The sequence below is a fragment of the Acomys minous genome (genome assembly GCF_964271855.1).
Source record: "Acomys minous genome assembly, chromosome: 12".
Classification (NCBI taxonomy): Eukaryota; Metazoa; Chordata; class Mammalia; order Rodentia; family Muridae; genus Acomys; species Acomys minous.
This window is the reverse complement of record NC_140493.1, coordinates 87335380-87361817: the sequence shown is the minus strand read 5'-3', so window position 1 is coordinate 87361817 and position 26438 is coordinate 87335380. Positions and strand designations below refer to the sequence as shown.

Sequence of the window (26438 nt, the reverse complement as noted above, 5' to 3'; positions counted from 1 at the left end):
AGTGTAGAGCATAGGGCTCTATCCAGGAAGAGGTTGAGAAGCAAATATGTGGACCCCACGGGAGGCCTAATTGGCTAGAGAGGTTAATGGGCATCCCAAGACAACAGACAACACCCAGCATGCTTGGCTTGGGAGAGGTTCCTGAGGCTGGGCCTTGCCAGCCTTAGCGGGGACTCTGTTTCAGGTTTGAGTCTCTGAATCAGATGAGTTTGACCTGAGAGCGCACCCTGAACGTGTATTCATGAAATACAACATGCGCATGAGCAAAACAGTGAACCAGATAGATGCCTTCGTCGCTCAAGGGTGGGGCGGAGTCTAGAAGGGTAGACGCTGGGGAGAGCCAGGCTGTCTCTCACGACGTCTGTGTAACCTCCTGTCCACCTCAGACCTGTGCCAGTGGCCGCGCCCGCTGTGTGTGGCTGGAGTGCCCCATCCCTGATGCCTCTAACATCACCAACGTGACCGTGAAGGCGCGGGTGTGGAACAGCACCTTCATTGAGGTTCGTGCTGGCTTTGCAGGTCTTTATTGTCGCTCACATGGGGCGGGGGAGAGTGACAGGGAGGGACTGAAGATTGAAGCCGGTGTGTGTGTGTGTGTGTGTGTGTGTGTGTGTGTGTGTGTGTGTGTGTAAAGCAGCATCATGTTCTGCACAGTTGTGTGTCTGTCACTGTGGGCCACATCGGTGTTATCTATATGAATGTGCAATGCTTCCAAAATGACCTCTCCTGTGTCCTTTACATTCTACCTCTGTGCCTTTGGCCCTGGTCCTCCCCCGACCCCCGAGAATGCCAGCTCCCCCCACTCCCCTTCTCTGTGTGTGAATTCCCTATTCAGCCATCAGGGTCTCCACCCCTGAGATCCTATCTGACTTAAGCAACCTAGGTGCTCTCTCCTGAAGGACACACCCCTTTTCCATATGTTAATGAGTCACCTGTCCTGCAGGGATAGGTTACAGTTACTCTCGTGCCTGCCAGCCTTCTCTTGCTACCTCATCTAACCTTTTTTTTTTTTTTTTTAAAGACTAGACTATAAATCTTTCTGGTCCCTGAGATTGGTTTCCGTTGTACCTACTCAGTTTCCAGCCCAGCACTGGGCCACAAAAGCCACCTTAGGTAAATGAAGGGACGTGGCTCTGTGCCAGAAACAGGTGCTGGGTAAATTCAGTACAGACAGTGACCTCCCCTGTCTCTGCTATCCCTGACCCAGCATTAGCACAGGACCCAGTGCACAGGACCCAGAGCACAGGCGAGTGAATGGCATGCATTTGTGTGTGCAGGCGAGGCTGGGTGACGGATCCTTTGAGGGTGCTGCCTGGTGGGGCACTGAAGGGGATGGAGTGTGTATAGTCAGGAAGGAGGCTGAGAGAGACTTCGGCTGGCTCTGACTCCTCTATCTTCCTGCTAGGACTACAAAGACTTTGACAGAGTCAGGGTAGACGGCTGGGCTACTCTGTTCCTGAGAACCAGCATCCCTACCATCAACATGGAGAACAAGACCACATGGGTGAGTAGGTGTGTTACCTAAGGCAACAGCCTCAGGCCAGGCCACACAGCACAGGGCATCTCTAAGGGGACATTGATGCTGGTCCTGAGGATACAGGCCTAGTTTCTTGGGAGACAGGTCAGGGGGAATCATTAAATGCCAGGCCTGCCTGGGCTATAGTGAATTCAAGGCCAGTCTGGGTAGCTTACTGGTGTTCTGTCTCAAAACTAAAAGTGAGGGCCTGGAGAGATGGCTCAGTGGGCAAAGGCCTTGTTCCACAAGCGTGAAAACCTAAATTCTGATCCTCAGCACCCAAGCACCCAGTTAAAACCTGGGAGTGTTGGCCCGTGTGCCTGTTACTGCAGCTATCAGCCAGTGAAGGCAGTTGGATGCTGAAGGCTTGCTGGCCAGCCAATTTAGACAAAATAACTGCTAGTTCATTGAGACACACTGCCTCAAAAAGCAAAACAAAAGACAGGCGTGGTGGCACACACCTGTAATTCCAGCATTTGGGAGGCAGAGACAAGCAGATCTTCGTGAGTTCCAAGACAGCCTAGTCTACAAAGTGAGTCCAGGACAGCCAAGACTCCACAGAGAAACCCTGTCTCTGAAAAAACAAAAACAAAAACAAAAACAAACAAACAAAAAAAATTTAAATGCAGCTCAGGGCTGGTGAGAGGGTAAAACTGTTTTCCTTGTAGGCCCAATGAATGGCCTTCATGTGAGCACCATAGCATGCATATCTGCACTCTCACCTGCACCTCACCGTAATAAATAATTAATTTTAAAAAATATTTATTTATTATGTATACAGTATAATGGCCTGCATGTACGCCTGCACACCAGAAGAGGGCACCAGATCTCATTTTATTTTATTTTAAGATTTATTTATTTATTTATTTATTTATTATGTTTACAGTGCTCTGCCTGCATGTATGCCTGCAGGCCAGAAGAGGGCACCAGATCACATTATAGACGGTTGTGAGCCACCATGTGGTTGCTGGGAATTGAACTCATGACCCCTGGAAGAGCAGTCAGTGCTCTTAACCGCTGAGCCATCTCTCCAGCCCCCCAGATCTCATTTTAAATGGTTTGTGAGCCACCATGTGGTTGCTGGGAATTGAACTCAGGACCTTTGGAAGAGCAGACAGTGCTCTTAACCTCTGAGCCATCTCTCCAGCCCCAATAATTATTTTTCTTTAAGATGTCAGGCAGTAGTGGTACACACTTTTCATCCCAGAGGCAGGAGGATCTCTGTGAGTTCAAGGCCAGCCTGGTCTATAAATTAAGTTCTAAGCCAGCCAAGGCTACATTGTGAGACCCTGTGGCAAGGAGGAGGAGGAAGAAGAGGAGGAGGAGGAGGAGGAGGAGGAGGAGGAGGAGGAAGAGGAGGAGGTCTGTCACATAGACTACATTTCCAGTCCATTGTCCGGCTCTTTCTCCACCCTTCTCCATCCCTTTGATCCCTTTAGGAAATGCATCAGAGAGTATTTCACCAAGCTTCCATTTGCTCCACTCTGTGTGTCTCCTGTGCATTTCTGTGTATATTCTTTTCACAATAGATTATCAGCAATCTGTCATATTTCTTCTTTCAACTTAGAACATTTTGCCCCCCTTTGGAATTCCCTGAATCTTACTTGGACTGGAATAATCTGAAAAGATTTGGCAATGAGAGAATATTGGCTTTTTTTTTTCTATCCATAATTTTAATTTTTTAAAAAATATTTTATTTATCTATTTTATGTATGAATGCTCCTGCATGGCAGAAGAGGGCATCAGGTCATATTATAGATGGTAGTGAGCCACCATGTGGTTTCTGGGACTTGAACTCAGGACCTCTGGAAGAGCAGACAGTGCTCTTACCCACTGAGCCATCTCTCCAGCCCCATAATTTTAATTTTTAAAAAAAGATTTATTTATTATTAAGTATACAATGCTCTGCCTGCATATACACCTGCAGGCCAGAAGAGGGCACCAGAGCTCGTTATAGATGGTTGTGAGCCACCATGTGGTTGCTGGGATTTGAACTCAGGATGAGCAGCAGTCAGTGCTCTTGACCTCTGAGCCGTCTCTCCAGTCCCCATGATTTTAATGTTTTTGTTGTATGTTTATTGTTATACTTATCCCCAGGCACTCTACACCTTTTCAGCCATACATACATATGTTGTTATTGTTCAGGATTTGTCTGACTGGTTTAGTTTTGTGAGACAGAGTCTTTCTATGTAGCCCAGGCTGGCCATGAGCTCACTAAGTTGCCCAGGCTAGCCTCAAACTTGAGTCAGTTCTCCTGTATCAGCTTCTAGAGTGCTCCACCATAGCCATCCCTTTTAAATTTTTATTTATTTACTCATTTTATTATTACTTGGGGAGTAGTTTGTTGGGTTTTTTTGTTTTTGTTTTTGTTTTTTGTTTTTCAAGACAAGGTTTCTTTGTGTAGCCTTGGCTGTCCTGGACTCTCCTTGTAGACCAGGCTGGCCTGGAACTTACAGAAATCTGCCTGCCTCTGCCTCCCTGAGTGCTAGGATTACAGGCATGCTCCACTATGCCCCGCTTTTATTTAGTTTCTAATTAAAACTTTAGTTGTTATTTTTTATGAGTATTTTGCTTGCACATATATCTGTGCAGTGCCTTCAGAGACCAGAAGAGGTTGTGATTCCTGGAACTGGAGTTAATAGACAGTTGTGAGTTGCCTTGTGGGTGCTGAGACTCAAACTCAGGTCCTCTGCAAGAACAGCAAGTGTTCTTAATTGCTAAGCCATCTCTCCAACGCCGGGGACAGGGGACAGGGTTTCTTTCTATAATCATGGTCTTGGACTCAATTTGTAGACCAGGCTGGCCTTGAACTCACAATGATCTGCCTGCCTCTGCCTCCTGAGTGCTGGGATTAAAGGTGTGTGCCACCACATCTGGCTTTATTTTATTTTTAAATATTTATTTATTTGTTTTGTTTGTTTGTTTATTTGCAGTGTTCTGCCTGCATGTACACCTGTATGCCAGAAGAGGGCATCAGATCACATTACAGATGGTTGTGAACCACCATGTGGTTGCTGGGAATTGAATTAGGGACCTTTGGAAGAGCAGGCTGCACTCTTTACCACTGAGCCATCACTACAGCCCCATTTTGTTTTATTTTTAATTTAAATTTTATTGTACTTTTTCTGGGGAGGGAGTGCGTGTGTGCCCCAGTCAGAGGACAGCTTGTAGGAGCCTGTTTTCTCCTTCGACCATGTGTGAGTCCTCCCACTCAGGCTGTCAGGCTTAGCAACACGTGACTTCACCCTGTGAGCCATCTCACTGGCACTATTGATTTGTTTGGGGGAACATAAGATCTCACTATGTAGCCCAGGCTAGTCATAAACAATATTCTGGTGGGCTTCCCAAGTGCTAGTATTAAAGGTTTGAGCCATCTGAAGTGGCTTTTACTTTCTCAAAGACAAAGGTCACAAAGAACAAATTGAAATGTTAGACTATGTGAAATTGTAAATCCATATACATACAACAAAGGATGATAAGTGAAAAGGATAAGTTTCAAAGGAATATGACAAGGTGTGGATACATTTTTTTAAAGAATTCAACATAAAAGATAATATTAAAAAAGGCAATGTATATGAAATGAAATGTAAGTGTTTAATTTACACATAAAGAAAGAAAATAGGGGCTGGAGAGATGGCTCAGCGGTTAAGAGCTCCGTCTGCTCTTCTAGAGGTCCTGAGTTCAATTCCCAGCAACACATGTGGCTCACAACCCTCTGTAATGTGATCTAATGCCCTCGTCCTCTGGCATACAGGTATACATGCAAATAGAGCACTCATATACAATAAGTAAATAAAATCTTAAAAAAAAAAAAAGAAAAAAAGAAATGAAATAGGAGCTGGAGAGGTGACTCTGTAGCTAAGGGTGTACACCGTCTTGCAGGAAACTTTAATTTGGTTCCCAGCACACATATCAGATGGCTCCAAGTAATCAGACAAAGCCTCCATGGGCTCCTGTACTCACAAACACACATCCCTACACAATACACACATGCATATATATAATTTGATATAAAAAAAAATAAAACCTGCTGGGCAGTGGTGGTGCATGCCATTAATCCCAGCGCTTGGGAGGCAGAGGCAGGCGGATTTTCATGAGATTCAGGCCAGCCTGGTCTACAGAGAGAGTTGCAGGACAGCCAAGGTGGTTACACAGAGAAACTCTGTCTCAAAAAACCCCAACCCAAACCAACCAGCCAGCCAAACAAACAAAACCCTTTAGCTGGGCATGCTGGTATACACTTTTAAACCCAGATCTCTGGAGGCTGAGGCAGGAGAATTACTGTGAGTTCAAGGCTAGCCTGGTCTACATGCTGAGTTCCAGACCAGCCAAGGCTACACAATAATGAAACTGTGTCTCAAATAAACAAACAAAAACTCTTAAAAAATAAAATAAATAAAAATAACAAACAAGCTAGCTGGGCTTGGTGGCGCACACCTTTAATCCTAGCACTCGGGAGGCAGGTGGGTCTCTGTGAGTTCGAGGCCAGCCTGGTCTACAAAGTGAGTTCAGGACAGCCAGGGTTACCCAGAGAGACCCTGTTTCAAAAAAACCAAAACCAAAACAACAACAACAACAATACAAAAAAAAAAAAAAACCAAGCAAGAGTTGTCTGCCTATCTGATTGGAAAATACTAAAAAGAAAAATGCTGTCTGCTGATGCCAGGCGGTGGGAAATGCTACTGAGTGGAGTATAAATTGGTGGCTCCTTTGTGGAGATGAGTTTGTCAATATTCATTAAAGTTTAAAGCACCCATTCCCTCTGATCTAGCACGTGCTCCTATATTTCAAGGAGCTAAGAGGACAAGCATGCAGAGATAAATATGTGGGGTTATTTTAGAGCATTGTTAATAAGAGCAGGGAATTGGAAATGATGTAAACGGCTGTCAGTAGGAGACTGGCTCGATAAAATGTGGTCCATTTCTACAATGACTGTGTGCTCCTCAGAAGAGGTCAGGTTGGCCTTTATCAATTGAGAGGGGAAGTTGGTGTTTTTAATAATAATTAAACAAACAAAAAAAAAAAACCTGGGGAAGATGATACTTGCAGAGGTATGTGCGTAGTGCGATCCCATCAATGTGCGTCAAATGTATTAAAAATATAGAGACGGCTGGAGAGATGGCTCAGTGGTTAAGAGTACTGGGGCTGCCCTTCCAGAGGACCTGAGTTCAATTCCCAGCAACCACATGGTGACTCACAACCATCTACAATGTGATCTGATGCCCTCTTCTGGCCTCCTGGTGTACATGCAGACAGAGCACTGTATACATAATAATAAATAAACCTTTTTAAAAAAATAGAGAGAGAGAGACGGCTGGGGGGTGCACACAGGTGCGTGCCTTCTAATCTCAGCACTTGGGAGGCTGAGGCAGGATTAACAGTTTGACGCTAGCCGGGCTAATATAAGAAGACCCTCTCTCAAAAAAGGAAGGTGCAGCACAGATATTTACAAATGCATTTTTGTTACTTGTTTATTTCTTTCTTGGTTTGTTTATTCATTCATTCATTTATGTAGTTCTGGCTGTCCTGGAACTCACTATGAGACCAAGCTGGCCTCACACTCATGGAGATCCACTTGCCTCTTGCTCCCAGTGCTGGGAACAAAGGCCTTGCTAACTTGAGTTGTTTGTTTGCTCCTTGGAGGTAGGGCCTCCTGTAGCCGTGGCTGGTCTTGAACTCCTGATCCACTTGCCTCCTGCTGGGATCATCAGCATGCATAAACCACTGTTCACTGTGGAAACAATTTTTTAATCAAATTTTTAAAAAATATTTATTTATTCATTACTTATACAGTATTCAGAGGGCACCAGATCTCATTACAAGTGGTTATGAACCACCATGTGGTTGCTAGGAATTGAACTCAGGACCTTTGGAAGAACAGCCAGTGCTCTTAACCTCTGAGCCATCTCTCCAGCCCTTTTAATCAAATTTAAAAAAAAATTTTTTTTCTTCGGGACAGGGTCTCTCTGTGCAGCCTTGGCTGTCCTGGACTCGCTTTGTAGACCAGGCTGGTCTCGAACTCACAGCGATCCACCTGCCTCTGCTTCCCGAGTGCTGGGATTAAAGGTGTGCGCCACCATTGCCTGGCTTCAAAATCAAAATAATTTTTAAAAGAAGTGAAAATCATGCATAGGCATGTAGGGAGAAGTTCTACTCCAAAAACTGGAAATGCAAACGCTCCAAAATCTGAAACTTTTTGAGTCACAAATAAAACAAAATCCCAAGTCTAAAACACTTCTGGTCCCAAGCATCTCTAGTGTGGACTATTTAATCTGTATAAACACATGCATACATGCCATTGTAGAGGGAAAAAACATGCCGTTTGGTATGCATTGTTTTGTGTTTTTAAATAACTCTTTATGAACAGCTTGTTTTGGAGCGGCATACGCATAGGCATACTCCGGAATGCATTCTTCTGGCCATGCTGCTATACTGTATAGTAGCCTTAAATGCTGTCTGCCAGATCACGTGAACGATCCAGAGAGAGCTGAAATTACTACAGGAGGTCTCACAGTTTATCAGGAACAGAGCTGGTATGCAAGTCCAGATGTACGTGTCACAAACTCAGAGCCCGAGTTGCCTACCAGATCCGAGAGCGCCCCTCGGAGCCTGTGGCTGTCACTGAGTCCTGCAGGGGCTTTTTCTACTCCTTGACTGCCCCCTACTGGCCGTAGGTCAAACAACAGGGCCATGGGCCCAGCCGAGACAGAAAAGGTGACGAAATGAGGGGAGGTCTCAGTAGGCTAACCCTTCTCCTCTCCTCTGCAGTTCTCAGTGGACATTGACTCAGAGCTGGTGGAGGAGCTGCCTGCTGAGATTGAGCTGTGGCTGGTGCTCGTGGCCGTGGGTGCCGGACTGCTGCTGCTGGGGCTCATCATCCTCCTGCTGTGGAAGGTAGAGACTCCCACCCTGCTGGGGCTTCCCACTTCAGACCCCCTGCCAGCGCCAGCACGGCTCACCCACCCTCCCTCCATCCCACAGCGGCTCCGCATCCCATTCCTCATCTCCATCTCAGCCTCCCTTTCCCTGCCCCTCCCCCCAGCTTCCAGTCCCACAGCCATGGCTTGGGGGAGCCCCAGGCTGCAAAAGGGAACTCAGGAGCTCTGGTGTCTGGCTACCCATAAGCTGGGCCGCCGGACTTAGCCTTCCAGGTTCCCCAGCTCCCCTCAGTGCTGATGGCCAGGTCTACCAGCACCCCTGATGGCCATCCCCACCTCCTCCCTCCAGTGCGGCTTCTTCAAGCGAGCCCGCACTCGTGCCCTGTATGAAGCTAAGAGGCAGAAGGCTGAGATGAAGAGCCAGCCGTCAGAGACAGAAAGGCTGACCGACGACTACTGAGGGGACAGCCCCCCCTGCCCCAGCCCACCCGGGTAACAAGGCCTATGGACCTCCTCCCCCAAAACCCCAGCTGGCTGGGGCCTCTCAGTCTGTCCTGTCTGCTCCTCTTGCCTTAGGGCCTGCTTGGATCTCACTTGTCTACCACCTCAAAGTACAGGCTATTCGGATTGCCCCTTGACCCCTACCTCCTCCTGGCTCTCAGGAGCTTAAAATCCCAAGATTATTTCCAGTGCACATGCTGCTTCCTAAAGAACCAGAAAAGAGAAACAGTCAGGGCTAGATTCCATCTCTGTCTGGCCCCTGGGCATATCCACAGTAACTCATAAGTCCTAGTCCCTCCCACAAGGAAGGAGAGAACCCAGAGAGGCCCATCCTTTTTGTCTTGAGGCCCACCATCTCCCTAGGATAATCATCTTACCCACCTTTAGTACCGGCCATTGAGACCACCCCGTCTTCTTGGCCCTGTGATCTCTGAAGCTGCTTGGTCTCCACCTGCCTCTGCTGTCCTCTGTGTCTTCCTCAGCCCCTCCTTCCTCTGGACCTGGGGTGGGGATGTTCATCCTGCCATCTCATACTGAGGTTGGGGTGTTTGAATTGCGGCCTTCTGTAAGGACAATAGGAGTGTGGGTGTGGGTGTGTGTGTGTACACGCGTGCGCACATCTGTCTGTGTGTGTGTCAGGGGTGCATATCTTCTGCTTGCATGCTGGATACTGACACAATTTCTCTTCTGCTGACACTCCAGTGTGACTTCTTTAAGCCGACCCGCTACTACCGGATTATGCCCAAGTACCACGCAGTGCGTATCCGGGAGGAGGAGCGCTACCCACCTCCAGGGAGCACTCTACCCACCAAGAAGCACTGGGTCACCAGCTGGCAGATTCGGGACCGATACTACTGATGCCCTCCCTGACATCCCTCCCGGTGTTCCCTTCCTTCCTATTTATCATAAATTATGACTCCGACAATCCAGAAGGGGCCATGCATTTGGCTGGCACCACAAGGCTCAGGCATATATCTTCAGCGCAGGCATGTTTTCTGGGGCCCTAGAATCTCCTTCAAGACCTTGCAGGGCTGAGCCCAGCACAGCCCTGCACACTGGACACACACACACACACACACACACACACACACACACACACACACACACAGGGCCTACGGCTAATGGCCTGTTCTGATGTACCATGGAGGGTACCAAGCATGTCCTAAGCCTCTATCTGTGCCAAAAATAAGCCAAAGCGCCTCTACTGGGAGCCAGGAGGAAAAGGTCCCCGATGTGGTGACATCTCTCCTCCACACTGGATCCCCCTTGAGCCATTGTCGCTGGACTGACTTTGCTGTCCAGAATAAAACTACTGACAAGGAGGAGACCGTCAAACCCAGCTGCAAATCCTGGGACCCGCTGGAGAGCAGGACCACATGGAAGGCTAGATCCAAAGGATGCTCTTATGACCTGTGTGCTCAGACCCGAGAGAGCAACGAACTAGATAACAGGCCCCCAGAACGGGCTTCGTGAACGGATCTCTAAAACCTTGGCTACAGATGGAGTTGGCAAGAAACGCGGCCCACAGGAACAACGAGAAACCACAGACAGCCTGGACACACGGTGCTGGAACTGACCTGGAGCATGGTGGCAGCCTTCAGAGAGCAGGGTATCAGTCCTGGCCCAGCACTTATTGGCAGGATGCAGAGGACTGGCTTCTGACCCATCCTGACCACCTCAGCCTGGGCAAGGCCTGTAGACTCCACAAGACCACGTGGGGGTGTGATACTTGAATGTGGGGTGGGGGAGAAGCCCGGCCCCTGCCCCAGCTAGCCAGACTTAACTCTGCTCCCTGGACCACAGATGTGGTATTCTAAGCTGCCCGTGGCTTTCTGTGGAAACCCAGCCCTTCCCCTCCCCTAGGAGCTGCCATCCCGTTCTAGCAGTGGAGGCTGATTTCCCAGGTCCTCTCCATGATCCCTGCCCACAGGCAGGCCCACTCCCCAGCCATGCCCCTCACCCACTCCCACCCCCGGCCCCCATCCCCCCCCCTCACCCCCCCCCTCATGGTACTATAGCAGCTTCCCCCCACCCTGTGCCTTCTTTGTATATGGGCTTCTCACTAAAATAAATAAACAGTTCCTGGTTTGTACTGCTGCATCTGCACCTGCGCCTACCCCACCCCCCAAGTCCTGACCAATGTCACTTCAGCCTGGAGGCGGGTGATGACCAACCCAGCAGATTTCTTGGTGATGGACTTGGTGCCCTACAGCAAGCCCTGCACAAGGGATTTTTGATTCAAGCACAGAGTTCACTTCGTGGAAGTCCAGTTCTAGGGAGAGTGCTGTGCCGTGGGGAGGTGCTTGCTTGCCTGCTTGCTTACCCACCCACCCCGATTTATTTATTATGTATACAGTGTGCCTGCGGGCCAAAAGAGGGCACCAGATCTCATTATAGATGGTTGTGAGCTACTATGTTGTTGCTGGGAATTGAACTCAGGACCTTTGGGAGAGCAACCAGAGCTGTTAACCTCCAAGCCATCTCTCCAGCCTCTGGGGGAGTGCTTTCTTTATGCTTCATAGTTGTGGCCTGTTCCTGTTGCGTTTGGTTTAACACCAAATCCTTCCATTTACTGCTGGGCTCCTGGCTTGAATTTGGGAAGGAAGGGGAGAAGGGGAGTTGAGAAAGGGCCTCACGCAGCCGCAGCCGGCCTGATCTCAGACTATGTAGATGAGGATGCCCTTGAACGTCCTCTCTCACAAGTGCTGAAATATTAGGTTTGCACCTAAGCTGAGAGAGAGAGAGAGAGAGAGAGAGAGAGAGAGAGAATGTGTGTTACTTATCACTTCCTATTGTTAGGCTGGTAGATGTCCAGGAATCCTCCTTCATAGCCCTGGGGCCTCTCTGCCAACCTCACTTCCTTTTTTCACTCTGTCTCCTCTACTACAGGCCAGGCTCTGTGCCCAGTCCTGTAGATAAAGCAATGACTCGGTCGGTGGTGACCTGTGTCCTCCTCAAGCTGAAGGCCAGTGGGGAAGACCCATGAATCAGCAGTTAGCCTTCAATGTGAGAAGTTCTCATGCCTTCCTATGATCAGGAGAGGCGTTGGGAGCCCAGCCCAGCCCAGGAGCTCAGCTTCCTGGAGGAGGAGATGGCTACACAGCTGAGACCTGAAGAATAGTTCAAGGAAGCTGAGAAGAGTGATCCAGAACCCCCAACCCCAGCCCCAAACCCTACTCCCACCCCCACACCCCCGACTAAACACACACACACACACACACACACACACACACACACACACACACACACACGAGAATTTCCAGTGGACTGGAGATTAGAGGCTGGGCCAAGGCAAGCAGATAGATGATGCTGGGAGTTGAGCAGGGGAATGTGAAAAGATGAGGCCAACGGATGGAGCCAAAGCGGATATAGGGACAACTGGAAAGGCTCTAGAAAGAGGTGGAAACACAAAGCTAGAGAAATGGCTCAGCAGTTAAGAGCGCTTACTACTCTTGCAGAGGACCAGGGTGGACTCCCAGCATCTGCATCAGACAGCTCATAGCCACCTGAAACTGCGACTCTGGGTAACTGGATGTCCTGTAGCCTCCACAGGCCCCTCCCTGCATGCTTGTGGGGTACATAAACCCAGGCACACATTCATACAGATGATACAGTTACAGATCCCCTTTAAAGCTGTTCATTTACTTATTTTAAAGACAGCCCTGGCTGTCTTGGAACTCATTCTGTAGATTAGGCTGACCTCAAACTCAGAGATCCGCCTGCCTCTGCCTCCCAAGTGCTGAGATTAAAGGTGTGCGCTGCTGCAATTTTGTGTGTGTGTGAGAAAAGGCTGTGAGTAGGTAACCAACAAGGTCAGATTTGTAGTTGAGAATGCCTGCCAACTCTGTTTTCCTATATGTAAAATAGGGATAATAATAGCATAATAGACCTTCTTAAGAATTAGATGAGGGCTGGAGAGATGGCTCAGTGGTTAAGAGTACTGGCTGCTCTCCCAGAGGTCCTGAGTTCAATTCCCAGCAACCACATGGTGGCTCACGACCATCTATAATGTGATCTGATGCCCTCTCTGTCAAACATGCAAATAGAACACTCATAAATACATAATAAATAAATAATTTAAAAAAAGAATTAGATGAGAGGGGACTGTAGAGATAATTCAAAGGTTCAGAGCATTGGTTGCTCTTGCAGTGGAGCCGGGTTCAGTTCCCAGCACCCACATGGTAGCTCACAACCATCTGCAAACTCCAATTCCAGGAGACCTGATGAGGACACCAGGCATGGACGTGGTGCACATACATGTATGAAGGCAAAACATTTACACATAAAATAAATAAATAAAGATGTGGGTCACAATTAAAAAAAAAAAAAGAATTAAATGAGATAATCCAGGCCTGGCCCATAGCATTATGTTTTCCATAATAAAGCCTTGTTTTGTGTTGGCTACAACTATATTCTGTTATAACTCTGTGTGTCTGTGTGTCTGTGTGTGTGTGAGTGTGTATGCGCATGTGCTGGGGAGCAAACCCATAGGCTTGCACATTCTAGAAAAACACTGCACCACTGAGTTACCACCAGCTTAGCCCCAGCTCCTCCTCTCACTTTTTGAGATAAGAGCTTCTTAAATCACCCAGGCTGTACTTGAACTCACTCTACCCCAGGTGCCCTTTGAACTGAAATCCTCTGGCCTCAAGCCTCTAAGAGCAGCACCAGGCCCTGTTAAAGGCCAAGCCTTGATCTGGTCTGCTTTTTGGAACAAAGCTCAGCAGGGGTGTGGTAAAGGCTGGTAAAGCGTGGTCAATTAGAAAAGAAACCTACGTCGGACCAAAGAGTGGGAAACATACCACATTTTACCAAAAGAGGGCGCATGACGTTTCTCTGGAAAGAGTCTGGGAGCTGTTAGGAAGATTAGGCCGGGCTCCTAAGCCCTTAAAATGCCTGACCTCCCAGGGACTTGCATTAAGTGGCACAGAGTTTGCCTTCTCAGGTAGTTGTGCAAGACCCGCAAGGTTTCATGTTCAGTCAAACGAGGTAGGTAATAATAAAATAGAACTTCCTAAAGTTAGCGCTGACAGCAGCTTCTGCCTCCGCCTCTGCTTGTCCTAAGGGGGTTGGCTCCAGGTGTTTTTGCTGTTGTTTTTCAAGTGCAAGAGATCAAACGGGGCTTCACACAAGTTAAACAAGTGCCACATCCTCTGAGCAACACTCTCATCCCAATTTTGGATGTTTTTCAAAGAAAAAAAGAAAACGCCGCCTTTTCCTGGGCCACTTGGATATTTATGGAAGCCAGCGGGTTGCACGCATATGGGGTAGAATAGTATAAGCTTGCATCGTGGTTCCAGATTTCACAAGCGTTCATTCTGCGTCCATCATAGGAAATAAGAAACCGCTCCGAGCCCCTATGGTAGAACAGGCTAGCATCAGGTCAAATGAAACAGGTGCCTTTAGGAAAGGAATAAGGCAGGGCAGGAAGGGTTAAAGAAAAAGGGTGAAGAAGACCGGAGACGCAGCCACGGAAAGGCTAAAGTAGAAGGGTTAGCGGGACTCTGGGGAAGAAGGGGTTAATCCGGGTCTCGCCCCTAAGAAGTCTAGGGGAGTTAGCGGTCGGAGGCGGGACTTGAGCACAGCGGAGGAGGAAAACAACAGGCCGCCTCCAGCATCTTCACGGTTAAGAGGGAGGGCCCCGGAGGCGAGCCACGTGTCGAAGCGTAAGGCTATTGGTTCTGCCAGAGTTGTTTGTGCGCGACTATTGGCGACGCCCGGGTGCCGGGACAAGCCGATTGGCGAGGCGTTGGAAGCTCCGCCAGGGCAAGGGTAGGGAGGAGGCGGCCGAAGCTTGTCTCCCGGCGGAGCTGGGCCGAGCCGAGGGCCGGTGCCAGCCCCTCCAGCCCCGGGACAGCAGCAGGAGCCCAGCCGGAGCCGCGGGCACTGTCACCATGCGCTGGGTCCGGGCACTGTTGAAGAATGCGTCCCTGGCAGGGGCGCCCAAGTACATCGAGCACTTCAGCAAATTCTCTCCGTCCCCGCTGTCCATGAAGCAGTTTCTAGACTTTGGTACGGAGGGCACCGCGGCGAGGCGGGGGGGGGGGGGGTGGGGGTGGGGGGTGGGGAGGCGGCGGGGGGGGGCGCGGGGAAGGAGCCCGTGGCAGTGAGAGGTTAACGCCCGAGGTAGAGGTCCTGGGTGATGGCAGGAGGGTTGGTTTGGAAGGGTATGGACAGGAATGGGTAAACGGCGAGGCAAGCCTGGCTGCCCAGAAACAGTTAAGGGTGCCCCCTTCACACTGTTAGTAAGAATGAGGGCGCAGGGAAAGCGTTGTGAGGGATCATGCAGATTAAGTGGCTGTGAGGGTATTAGGGGCCCCATTCAGACTTGATGGAGCTAGTGAGGGATCCCAGAAGTAAACAGGGCACTTGCAGCTGGGAGTCAGTCGTCTGGAAAACCTGGACTCTACACGGAGGGTGAGGTACTTCTGAACTGAGCAAGGGAGAAACGTCGTCGTTGGGGCAGCTGGGAAGGGGGACCCTTTGACTAAGTAGGAGGTGTTGACAGGAGGAACTCCCCAGACTGGTGAGCCTCCACCCACTGCAGCTGCCCCCTGGGCAAGGACACTTGAAGATCAAATCTGTTCTGGCCTGGCCGCCGTTTCTAGCTGGGCAGAGCCCAAGTTACCATGAGGTTGTCAGGTGGCTTGCACCCCCCACCTCAACCCCCCCCCACCTCACCCCCCCCCCCCCCCCCGTGGCCATCTCTGGGTTTCTGAAGATCACCCACGCAGTGTTCTGAGGGTGGAGATGGCTTTGGGGCAGGAGAAAGCTGTGCCCAGTGGTGGATGAAGACATCGTGTGGCCCTGTCTGTCTACATGGCATTCCTATGGTGCCAGCTGGTGACTGGGAGTGGGCCCAGGTCTTACAAGAGCTGGCTTAGGTCACAGCTGCATCATAGACAGGGGGACTGGGAGGTGGCAGACAAGTCCCTGTTTTCCAGGATGTCCTTTTGTTTCTCCCTGTTCTGTTGCAGGGTTTTTTGTTTTTGTTTTTGTTTTGTTTTTGTTTTTTTTGTTTTGTTTTTGGCGGTTTTTCCAGACAGTGTTTCACTGTGTAGCCTTGGCTGTCCTGATCTCGCTTTGTAGACCAGGGCTGGCCTCGAGCTCACAGAGGTCCACCTGCCTCTGCCTCCCAAGCGCTGGGATTAAAGGCGTATGCCACCATGCCTGGCTTTTTTTTTTTTTTTTTTTTTTTTTTTTTTTTGGGTCTGTTGGAGTCTTGGGCTTTGCTTGTGTAGGGATTTCTTCAGGGCCCACCCCGGAGAGCCCCTCCAAAGGATGATGACGCAAGGCCTGGTTTTGATCCTAGGTCTCCTGTCCCTAGGCTGACACTTTGCATTCCTCCACTGCCTATCCCGTCTTGACCCTGGACCAAGGTCCCCATTTGCCTCACAGATGGTCATTACCATAGCCAATTCTCCATTGGGCATCCATCTGTGTCCTCGGCCTGGGCGAGATGACCTGCCTCAGGGAGAATGCTAGGTTCCTACAGGCCTGGGAATCTTGGTACAGCACCCCAGAGAGGGGAGGGTTTCTCAGGTACCTCTGCCCCCTGGGACAGTCTCCTGTGGTGAGTGCCTGTCTAAAGGGATGGAAAGACAGTGGAGATGATTTGGGCCAGAACAGTTTAGAATGAGCCCCGGGAACATCTCGTCTCCTTGGTTCAAACAAACGGGGGGGTGGGGGGGGTGGGGTGGGGTGGGGCGGGGGGGTCAGTAGGTGATACTGTTCCTGAGGTGTCAAGCAGGGCAGTAGTATGTCTGGGGACGGCTCAAGCACTGCAGTGCTAGGAAGGCCACCTTGCTGTGTGCCATGGATAGGTCACTTGGTCATTTCAGCCTCCTGGCCAGTCTCCACATGTGTGACAGGCTGGCTCCTCGCTTTGCAGCTGTTGATCGGCCCCTCTCTGACCCTCAGGATCCAGCAATGCCTGCGAGAAAACATCATTCACCTTCCTCAGGCAGGAGCTGCCCGTGCGCCTGGCCAACATCATGAAAGAGATTAACCTGCTTCCAGACCGAGTACTGGGCACCCCCTCGGTGCAGCTGGTGCAGAGCTGGTGAGGTCCCCCACATTCCTTCACCCCTCCATCATCACATGTTTCTCCGTTCTTGGGTCAGAGGCTAGGGCCGAGGCAAGGCACGGGGGGCTCCAAGAGGCTAGGGAGTTGCCCAGGATCATGTGGAAATTCTCAGCTTGAGCAGGGGCAGAGGTCAAGTTCAGTCTGTGTCTCACTGTCCTACTTTCTCTGGGAACCTAATGTCCATCCAAGAAAGTTCAGCTTTCACAGTCAAGAGCATAAGCTAATCTAGGCGTGTTGGGTGCACACCTTTAATCCCAGCACTCAGGAGGCAGAGGCAGGTGGGTGGATGCGAGTTCGAGGCCAGCCTGGTCTACAAAGTAAGTCTAGGTCAGCTACACAGAGAAACCCTGTCTTGAAAAATTGGGGGGGAAAATGAACAAGCGCTAATGTCAGCAGTAACCCATGACGTATTTCTGGAGCCCAAGCCCCTGTTTGCCCAAGTAGCTTGGGAAAACAAGAAAAAAGAAGAAGTTATCCAAGTGGCAAGTCTGCCTTGAATATTGGAGAAGCACTCAGTTAAACACAGACAATACAGTCCCTTCCCAAAGAGTTCCCAGGGCAAGGATCAAAAGTTGATTACAGGTAGCCAAAGGCACAGAACTCTGTCCAGAGCTGGGTAACTGGAGGTCACTCGCCAGTAACCTCATGTGAAACAGGCATGTCTGCCGCTGAGCACGCCCCTGGCTGATCATCAACAGACTTCTGTGGCAACTGGGCAGAAATCTAGTGATGAGGATTTGCAACGTGGACCGACTGAGGGTTGATTTCCTGGGCCTTGGGGGCCCAACACTGACCTGTGTCTCAGCAAATGGCAGCAGCTGGCTCTGCAGCTCAGTGATAAAAGCATGCCTTTGCCAGGCATGCAAGAGCCCTAGGTTGTTGGTCAGCAGCTGAAAAAATAGTTTAGGCAATGTCAGTAGTACAGGCCTATAATCCTAGCTCAGAGGCTTGAGGCAGGACAGTTTTGATTGTAAGGCCAGCCTGAGGAATTCAGTAAACACCTGTCTCAAAATAAACAAAGGACTCAGTGGTAAAGCAGTTGCCTGCCTGCTAGAGACACCGCCCCCCCCCCCTTTTCACATCTCAGTGTGACACACCCACACAGAGAGACAGCAGCAGTTTCCCACAAGGAGCCCACGGTGTTCCTGGGAAAAGAAATTCTGCCAAGACAGGCCAAGCAAAGTGAAATGCAAACATGTGGCGGGATCATGAACAGGGAAGGTTAGTTTTGTTTTCTTTTTTTTTGTTTTAAGATTTATTTATTTATTATTATGTATACAGTGCTCTGCCTGCATGTACACCTGCAGGCCAAAGGAGGGCATAGATCACATTATAGATGGTTGTAAGCCACTGTGTGGTTGCTGGGAATTGAACTCAGGACCTCTGGAAGAACAGTCAGTGCTTTTTTTTTTTTTAAGATTTATTTATTTATGTTCTGTCTTCCTGTACATCTGCATTACAGAAGAGGGCATCAGATTCTATTATAGATGGTTGTGAGCCACCATATGGTTGCTGGCAATTGAACTCAGGACCTCTGGAAGAGCAGTCAGTGCTCTTAACCACTGAGCCATCTCTCCAGCCCCAGTCAGTGCTCTTAACCGCTGAGCCATCTCTCCAGCCCCCTTTGTTTTTTGTTGTTTTTTTTTTTTAATGAAATGACATCGATTGTGACATCTCATGACAGCAGAAGTGTAACGTGTTCGTTTTGACACTTGTAAAACGTGAAAGCATAGACAGAGCATGTCCACCATTACTCTCCGTCTCACCAGCCCCTGCCGGGATGTCCTGCCCTTCCTGCATTGTGTCTGTGTATGGATATGAACATCCCTGGTTTATTCTAGAGAGACAGGCTTGAGTATGGGACGGGGCTGTCTGTACACACGAGGCCAGGTCCATCATAGGTGCGTAACGCGTGTTTGACTGGAGTCATGGAGAAAACTGAGCAGGGTGGAGGTAGTAACTGTCTTCGCAGTGGATGGGATGTGGGCGCACGAGAATAATGAGTTCAGGTGTTCAAGACCAGCCCTAGGCAACATAGTGAAACATGTTTCAAAACAAACCGCCTGCCCTGGCAACTTGAAATGGATACACAGAAGGACTTGGACACTCAGAGCTGGAAAGAAAGGAGGGCCGGTGAATATAACAGAGAAGGCGAGGGGTGGGTGGAGAGCAGGGTTTGAAATTCAGGTGGCCCAGCTAAGTCACCAGGAGGCCCAGGACCTCTGAGCCAATCTGTGTGTCTTACCACAGGGCGGCAGAGCTGTGGGGACAAAACAGAAGGTACCATCTGTCCTCCCAGCCCTCCTCCAGTCTGTCCATTTGACTGGCTTGGCTGACTCACCAGCTGGTCCCTGAGTTTATGACAAGGCTTCTCAAACCCCTCCCAAGAAACTGTTCGGAGGCAGCCATGAGGGGGTGACACAGGGAAGGCAAGAGGAGAGGGCAGGGGCTGCTGGACCACTTGGGATTCTCCACCTTTCTCCTGAGGGAGCTTGGGAGGCTTAGGTAGTCTCCCCTCAAAGCTTGGAAGGAATGCCAGCACATAGCAGGGAGGGGTAGAGTCAGAGAAAACACTTCCCCAGGAGGTGATTCAGTATGAGAGAAAGCATGCCAAGGGGGTGGTGGGTCATCTTGATACACTACAGAGAGCCGCTGGGGGCGGGGGGTGGTGGTTAGGGGAGGGGTTGCAGAGCCTGCAGGCCTCAGCCACAGCACAAGAAGCTAACATGGGAGATCAGGAAGGGCTTGTTCACGGGGCTGGGATGCTCTTCTATAAGGAAGAAGTCTAGGTGGCTGGGATTGTGGTGTCATGGAGGCAGGGGGCAGGGCCTTCAGGAGAGGAAGGCTTGACTTCGCAGGGAGCCTGGAGAGAAGGCCACTAGCCTGGGTCTGATGAGTATAGAGCAGAACCTCCACTTGGGGCCACAGGGGGAGGGCGTGCAGCACGAGGGAGCTGTTGGCCGCACTGTAGTTAATACACAGCTACAGTTCGTGGAGCACAAACGGCCTGGGCTGGCACTGCAATGAAGAATTCCCAGATCAAAATTGAACTGATCAACTCTTTTAGCTGCTCAGACTTGGAGTAACAGGGCCATACTTTGGAGGTGCTTGGAAGGTCGGGGTACCCCGCCCCTCCTCCCAGGCCTGGCAACAGCACATGTGACACGTGTGACTTAGAGTCTTGATAGGCAACTCCTCCTGCACAGCAACATGGCTCTCTTTGGGCTCAGCTTCCTGACCTGTACAGTTCTCAGGCTGTTTCTGGGGGTCCCCTCTTACTGAGAGTGTGAAACATGTTGTCTTTCTTAGGGGCTACCATTGCGGTGATGAAACGCCATATCCAAAAGCAACTTGGGGAGGGAAGGGTTTATCTGGTGTACACATCCACATTGTAGCCCCTCATTGAAGGAAGTCAGTCCTGGCTTGCTTCTTTTTTTTTTTTTTTTTTTAAAGATTTATTTATTTTATCTGTGAGTGCTCTGTCTGCATGTATACCTTCACACCAGAAGAGGACATCAGATCACAGTATAGATGGTTGCGAGCCACCATGTGGTTGCTGGGAATTGAACTCAGGACCGCTTGGAAGAGCAGACAGTGCTCTTAACCCCTGAGCCATCTCTCCAGCCCCAAATAAATCTTCTGTTTGTTTGTTTGTTTTTATTAAGGATTTATTTATGTATTATTACGTATACAGAGCTCTGCCTGCATGTACACCTGCAAGCCAGAGGAAGGTATCAGATCTCATTATAGATGGTTGTGAGCCACCATGTGGTTGCTGGGAATTGAACTCATGACCTCTGGAAGAGCAATCAGTGCTCTTAACCTCTGAGCCATCTCTCCAGCCCCCTGACTTGCCTCTTATGGCATGCTCAGCTTGCTTTCTTATAGAACCCAGGACCACCAGCCCAGGAGTGGCCCCACCCACAATGGGCTGGGCCTTCCTGCAACAACCAGTTAAGAAGATGCCCCACAGGCCTGCCTACAGCCCAGCGTGATAGAGGCATTTAGGGCTCCTTCCTCTTCGATGACCCTCGTTTGTCATCGTTGTGTCAAGTTGACATAAAACGAGCTAGTGCACACATCTAGACTTGGTCAGTAGCTGCAGGTCGAAGGTGATGGAATTGTGTCAGAGATTTCAGAGACAGTGCATCAGTGAGAACAAGGGGAATGCAAAAGACAAAACAACAACAAACCCTCACACCTGAGGGCCTGTGGGGCATCAGGGACAGCCCTGGATGCTATCTCAGATGGTCCTGCGATCTTCGCGACGTCCCCGCGCAAGTCAGTCTCCTCCTCACGATCTCCACATGAGAGATGGAGGCTCAGGAAGTGGGGAGCCTTGGCTAAGGTCAGTTAGGAAGTACTGGTAGATCCGGGATTCGAACCCAGGCCATAGGTTCTGGGAAGGGGACGGGGAGAAAGCTTTGGGTGGGGTTGTGCTGCAGGGCATTGATTTCCGCATCCTCGTGGCTGGCCTGTGGGAAAGCAGGGCTCACCTGCAGAAAGGTATGTCTCCTGGTGCTGCCAAGGTGCAGAGGGACATCCACTGGTTCCTCTCAGGAGGAAGCCCTCCCTAAGAGGCATAGACAGGCTGGGGAGGTGCTTCCCCCAAAACACAGCCAGTGAGTCACTGCTGTTGCTAGGTTTTGTAGAGTTGTAAGGGGGATGTGGAAGGGGATGACTCAGTGGGAGGGCATGTGTGGGGGCTGGGGAGGGGTGGACATCACCCTGTCATCCATCTCCCTGGCTCTACAAAGTATATAGACCCCAGGCCCTGCCTGTGAAGAACTCCACTCCCATCCTACAAAAAGCAAGCTTGCCCTTGTCCTGAGCAGAATAAGAGGCGGAAGGTCCCCTGACAAGAGCTGGAGCCTGCTTTAAGCCAGCCTGTCCCTCAGCACACCAGCACATCCGGCCTGAGCCAAGCTGGCCCAAGCCAAGTAGCCTCTCAGGTAGTGACATCCCCTCCCCCACCCCCAAGTCATGTTTTGAACTAAGTCCTACCCTGCCCAGATCTTCCTGCTGAGAAGCCCATCATGCACTTGGGCTAGAGCATCCTAGTGGCCTTCAGAGAACAGCCAGGGTTCAAACCCAAGCCTGCTGCCTGTTCACAGAGTGGCTCCAGGCGTGGGATATGTCTGCCCTCTCACCTTGTGTGAATAGCCACCCTCCTCGAGTGGCTATTGTCTGGTTCATACCCTCATCCCCAGCAGCTTGTTGATGCGGCTACACACCCACAGACACACACCCTTCACATCTACACACTTACTCCCTTGGCTCAGCCATCCCGCCACACTCCCCACTCCCACACACTACGTGCAGGTGGCTATATGCCTCCTCCCGTCTCCTGGTTCTTCTGCCTGCCTCTCCCCTCAGGCCTGCATTCCACTCCGTGGAGGGCATTGTCTAGGGAGTGGGTGTCTCTGTGTTACCTTGGAGCAGTGGGAAACACTAGATTTTACCAAGGAGGGGAGTGGGTTAGACCCTAGGCCTTCCCCCTCCCAACCTGGACACACACTGCCCTTAGCCTGGCCCTTTCGCTGGCTCTGGAGAGGGGCTACCGAAGAGCCAACATTACACCATCCCAGTGCCTCTCTGTCTCTGGAGGATCCAGCTCTATCCCAGGGTGACATGGAAGGCCAGGCCTATAGGTTACCTCAAGGCTAGGACCAAGGGACCTAAGCAAAAAACCCCTACGTTCTTCCTGGGTTCCAGGAGTATACCCCTCCCCATCGCCATCATCAGTATCATCATCATTTTGGTTTTTCGAGACAGGGTTTCTCTGTGTCACCCTTGCTGTCCTGGAACTCTCTTTGTAGATCAGGCTGGCCCTCGAACTCACAGAGATCCACCTGCCTCTGCCTCCTGAGTGCTGGGATTAAAGGCGTGTGCTACTACGCCTGGCTCCTACCTATGGCATTATTTCCCTATGGAAAATGGCCCCTTTGAGGGGGGGGCAGGGGTGTGAGTCTCGACAGTGACCCCGCAGCAACTCCCAACAGGACTAGCTTTGTCAGCGTATCCAGGTGCCCTCTGTTCCACGTCACCGGCCATGTCACCAGTTGCACTTCTTCCCGTGAGAGTTCACTTCACAGCCCTGCCTGGGGCCTTGAAACTGGGACCATGCCCATTTCTACCTCTGGGCATGCTCAGAGCCTCCTACCTTCTGTCGCCACCCAGCATGGATCCTGAAGAAGGGTCAGGTGGCCCCCACCTCGCAACAGCTCCCTTCTCTTCTCCCCCCTTGCCTCTCTGGCATCGTCACTTCTCTCCCAGGCCCCCTCACCCTCAAAGCCCCCTTTGCCTAAAGAGTGATTAAAGGCCCTGTGTGAGCCTCTGAGCCCAGGTAGGCAGCAGCGGTCATGCCATAAGTAGTAGCTCAGTGAATGTCGGCCATCGTGCCTCTCTTAAAGAGACTGAGGCCTCCTGATGCAGAGGTCTGCTGTGGGCAGGGGTGAAGGCAGTCTGCCAGGAAGCCGGTCTCTTCACCCATCCTGTCCGCAGCTAGTCAGCAACACACACACACACACACACACACACACACACACACACACACACACACACACACGCAGTCATTGTGCTAGGTTCTGGCTGGGAAGGCCAGGGAGGAGCCCCAGACCAAGCCCGTTCCTGCTCCCAATGCTGGATAGCCTAAAACATGGCGTGAGCGTAGCAGGAAGCACCAGCCGTAGAGGGGCTGAGTGGGTGCGCTCAGCCGGTGACGGGTTTTGAGCCACAGCGTTCAGAGTGCTCGCACTGTGCAGTGGGAGGTAAAGATAACAACTCCCACCTTCCTAGTGAAGAAACAAGCCCAGAGACATTCCGTAGCTAACCCAGGGCCATCCCGGAAGCCAGCAGAACCAGCTCTTCTCTGATGTCAGCGCCAAAGCAGGGTACCAAGAGAAAGGCATTCGGCACAGAAGAGGGTGTGAGCAGAGGCTGAGGTGAGATCCTGAGCAGCGGCAGCCCCTGTAGATAGCAGGAGTCCCCGAGAGCCATGAGGCTTTGTTGTACTCTGGGGTGCCACTGCGAGGCTCATCCCTGCCTCTCTTCTGAGAGCTCTGGGTGCTTTGGGTAGGTCCTCACTTAGTGTCTCTGCTAGAGACTCCGCTGGGCCTCAGGAGCTCTCTGTGACAGGGCTAGCTCCTTCACTTCTCAGGCAGGAAGTGTTTCTGCCGTAGGGAACAGAGGGAGGCTGGCACTACCATCTTCCTAGAACAAGATACAGGCTGGGCATATCTGTAGGGGAAGCTAAAGTCATGGCTCAGTGGGGCAAGGGGACAGTGGCACCAGATTGGTACCGTCCACTGCCACCAGCAAACCTATTGTGTATGCAGAAGTCAGTGCCCTGGGCCCGTGTTCTGCTCTGTGTAGTTGGAGAGGAGGCTTGCCCCTCTCGCCAGGCCTATAAGAGGAGGCCTACAGGTTGACCCACACCCACCCTGCTCGTTGGCTTTGCAGAGCAGATTGAGCCTCCCTGGTCCTCCCCGAGGACAGAGCTAGTCACCTAGTCACCGTTCTAAACACAGGTTCCTCAGGCAGGTTCCAGATCACTGTGGGACAGGTCCTGTGCTAACTGCACCTGTACCCTACTAGATGCTTTAGCCCCCTGTGGGAGATACCAGGATCTTTGTCAGTAAGTGGGCTCAGCAAGGCAGGTAGGTGTCTGAACCCTCTGTTACTGTGGCCTTTGGTACAGTCAGTCCTCAGTCCCTTGTTCCCCGTAGCCTCCAGGAGTGGGTGATTTCTGGTCCCTTCTAAGGTTGCCGTTATAGGGTCTGAAGCAAAGAAATACACTGCAGGGGGATTAGCAAATTTGAGGTTTCCTCATACAGCTTCCTAGGCAGTCAGGGAGCTCCGTACCAGATGAAACGGGGTGTTGGTTGTCAGCCGGTTCAACTCTGTGTGCCACCTCCTGTGACATCTGAGGGGGTGAGAGGGAATATTGTACAGTCTCAGCTGAGCTCATGGCCCCCTCTGCCTTCACACAGGTATGTCCAGAGTCTGCTGGACATCATGGAATTCCTGGACAAGGACCCTGAGGACCACCGGACCTTAAGCCAGTGAGTGAGCACTCTGTTCAGGGACGAGAAAGCAATGTTGGTCAGGGCCCCAAGGATGCCAGCTGGGTGCAGAGAAAGGCCCCTCCCTTCAGGGATACCCCCAAGAAAGGGGAGGGGGGCAGGCCACTTCTGGGAAATCCAGGTCTGGTGGGAGAGATACAAGCTCCAATTATCAATATGCCAAAGGGATGTGGGGGAGCCCTGTCCCCAGGAACAAACCTTCAGAGGAACTGAGAGCTTTGGCAGTAAACAGGAAGATGGATGGACAGCTAAGAGACTAAGAGTGGGCTTTGGGGGGGAGCGGGGAGTGAGCACTGTGTGCCTGTGGTGCTGGGGGAGCACTGTGTGCCTGTGGTGCTGGGGGAGCACTGTGTGCCTGTGGTGCTGGGGGAGCACTGTGTGCCTGTGGTGCTGGGGGAGCACTGTGTGCCTGTGGGGCTGTGGGAGCACTGTGTGCCTGTGGGGCTGGGGGAGCACTGTGTGCCTGTGGGGCTGGGGGAGCACTGTGTGCCTGTGGGGCTGGGGGAGCACTGTGTGTCTGTGGGGCTGGGGGAGCACTGTGTGCCTGTGGGGCTGGGGGAGCACTGTGTGTCTGTGGGGCTGGGGGAGCACTGTGTGCCTGTGGGGCTGGGGGAGCACTGTGTGCCTGTGGGGCTGGGGGAGCACTGTGTGCCTGTGGGGCTGGGGGAGCACTGTGTGCCTGTGGGGCTGGGGGAGCACTGTGTGCCTGTGGGGCTGGGGGAGCACTGTGTGCCTGTGGGGCTGGGGGAGCACTGTGTGCCTGTGGGGCTGGGGGAGCACTGTGTGCCTGTGGGGCTGGGGGAGCACTGTGTGCCTGTGGGGCTGGGGGAGCACTGTGTGCCTGTGGTGCTGGGGGAGCACTGTGTGCCTGTGGGGCTGGGGGAGCACTGTGTGCCTGTGGGGCTGGGGGAGCACTGTGTGCCTGTGGGGCTGTGGGAGCACTGTGTGTCTGTGGGGCTGGGGGAGCACTGTGTGCCTGTGGGGCTGGGGGAGCACTGTGTGCCTGTGGGGCTTGGGGAGCACTGTGTGCCTGTGGGGCTGGGGGAGCACTGTGTGTCTGTGGGGCTGGGGGAGCACTGTGTGTCTGTGGGGCTGGGGGAGCACTGTGTGTCTGTGGGGCTGGGGGAGCACTGTGTGTCTGTGGGGCTGGGGGAGCACTGTGTGCCTGTGGGGCTGGGGGAGCACTGTGTGTCTGTGGGGCTGGGGGAGCACTGTGTGTCTGTGGGGCTGGGGGAGCACTGTGTGTCTGTGGGGCTGGGGGAGCACTGTCTGCCTGTGGGGCTGGGGGAGCACTGTGTGTCTGTGGGGCTGGGGGAGCACTGTGTTTCTGTGGGGCTGGGGGAGCACTGTGTGCCTGTGGGGCTGGGGGAGCA

General features: G+C 51.6%; 2 protein-coding genes across 4 annotated transcripts in view; both read left to right on the top strand.

Moving 5' to 3' along the window:
- The window catches only part of ITGA3 (integrin subunit alpha 3), a 34675-nt gene extending 23688 nt beyond the window's left edge, over positions 1-10987 (top strand). The window contains exons 22-26 of one of the 2 annotated variants that reach the window (XM_084748976.1): positions 387-500; positions 1406-1504; positions 8285-8410; positions 8744-8886; positions 9598-9738. In XM_084748976.1, coding sequence (XP_084605102.1) covers positions 387-500; positions 1406-1504; positions 8285-8410; positions 8744-8854 — 450 coding nt within the window. In that variant the 3' untranslated portion in view covers positions 8855-8886; positions 9598-9738. Of the gene's footprint in view, positions 1-386; positions 501-1405; positions 1505-8284; positions 8411-8743; positions 8887-9597 lie in introns of both variants that reach the window. The other variant, XM_084748975.1, reaches the window with a different exon arrangement.
- A 3643-nt stretch (positions 10988-14630) lies between these two features.
- Positions 14631-26438, top strand: part of PDK2 (pyruvate dehydrogenase kinase 2) — a 17618-nt gene continuing 5810 nt past the window's right edge. Inside the window, exons 1-3 of one of the 2 annotated variants that reach the window (XM_084748999.1) lie at positions 14631-14907; positions 16816-16957; positions 24973-25044. In XM_084748999.1, the coding sequence (XP_084605125.1) occupies positions 14790-14907; positions 16816-16957; positions 24973-25044 (332 nt within the window). In that variant the 5' untranslated portion in view covers positions 14631-14789. Of the gene's footprint in view, positions 14908-15037; positions 15313-16815; positions 16958-24972; positions 25045-26438 lie in introns of those variants that run through there. The other variant, XM_084748998.1, reaches the window with a different exon arrangement.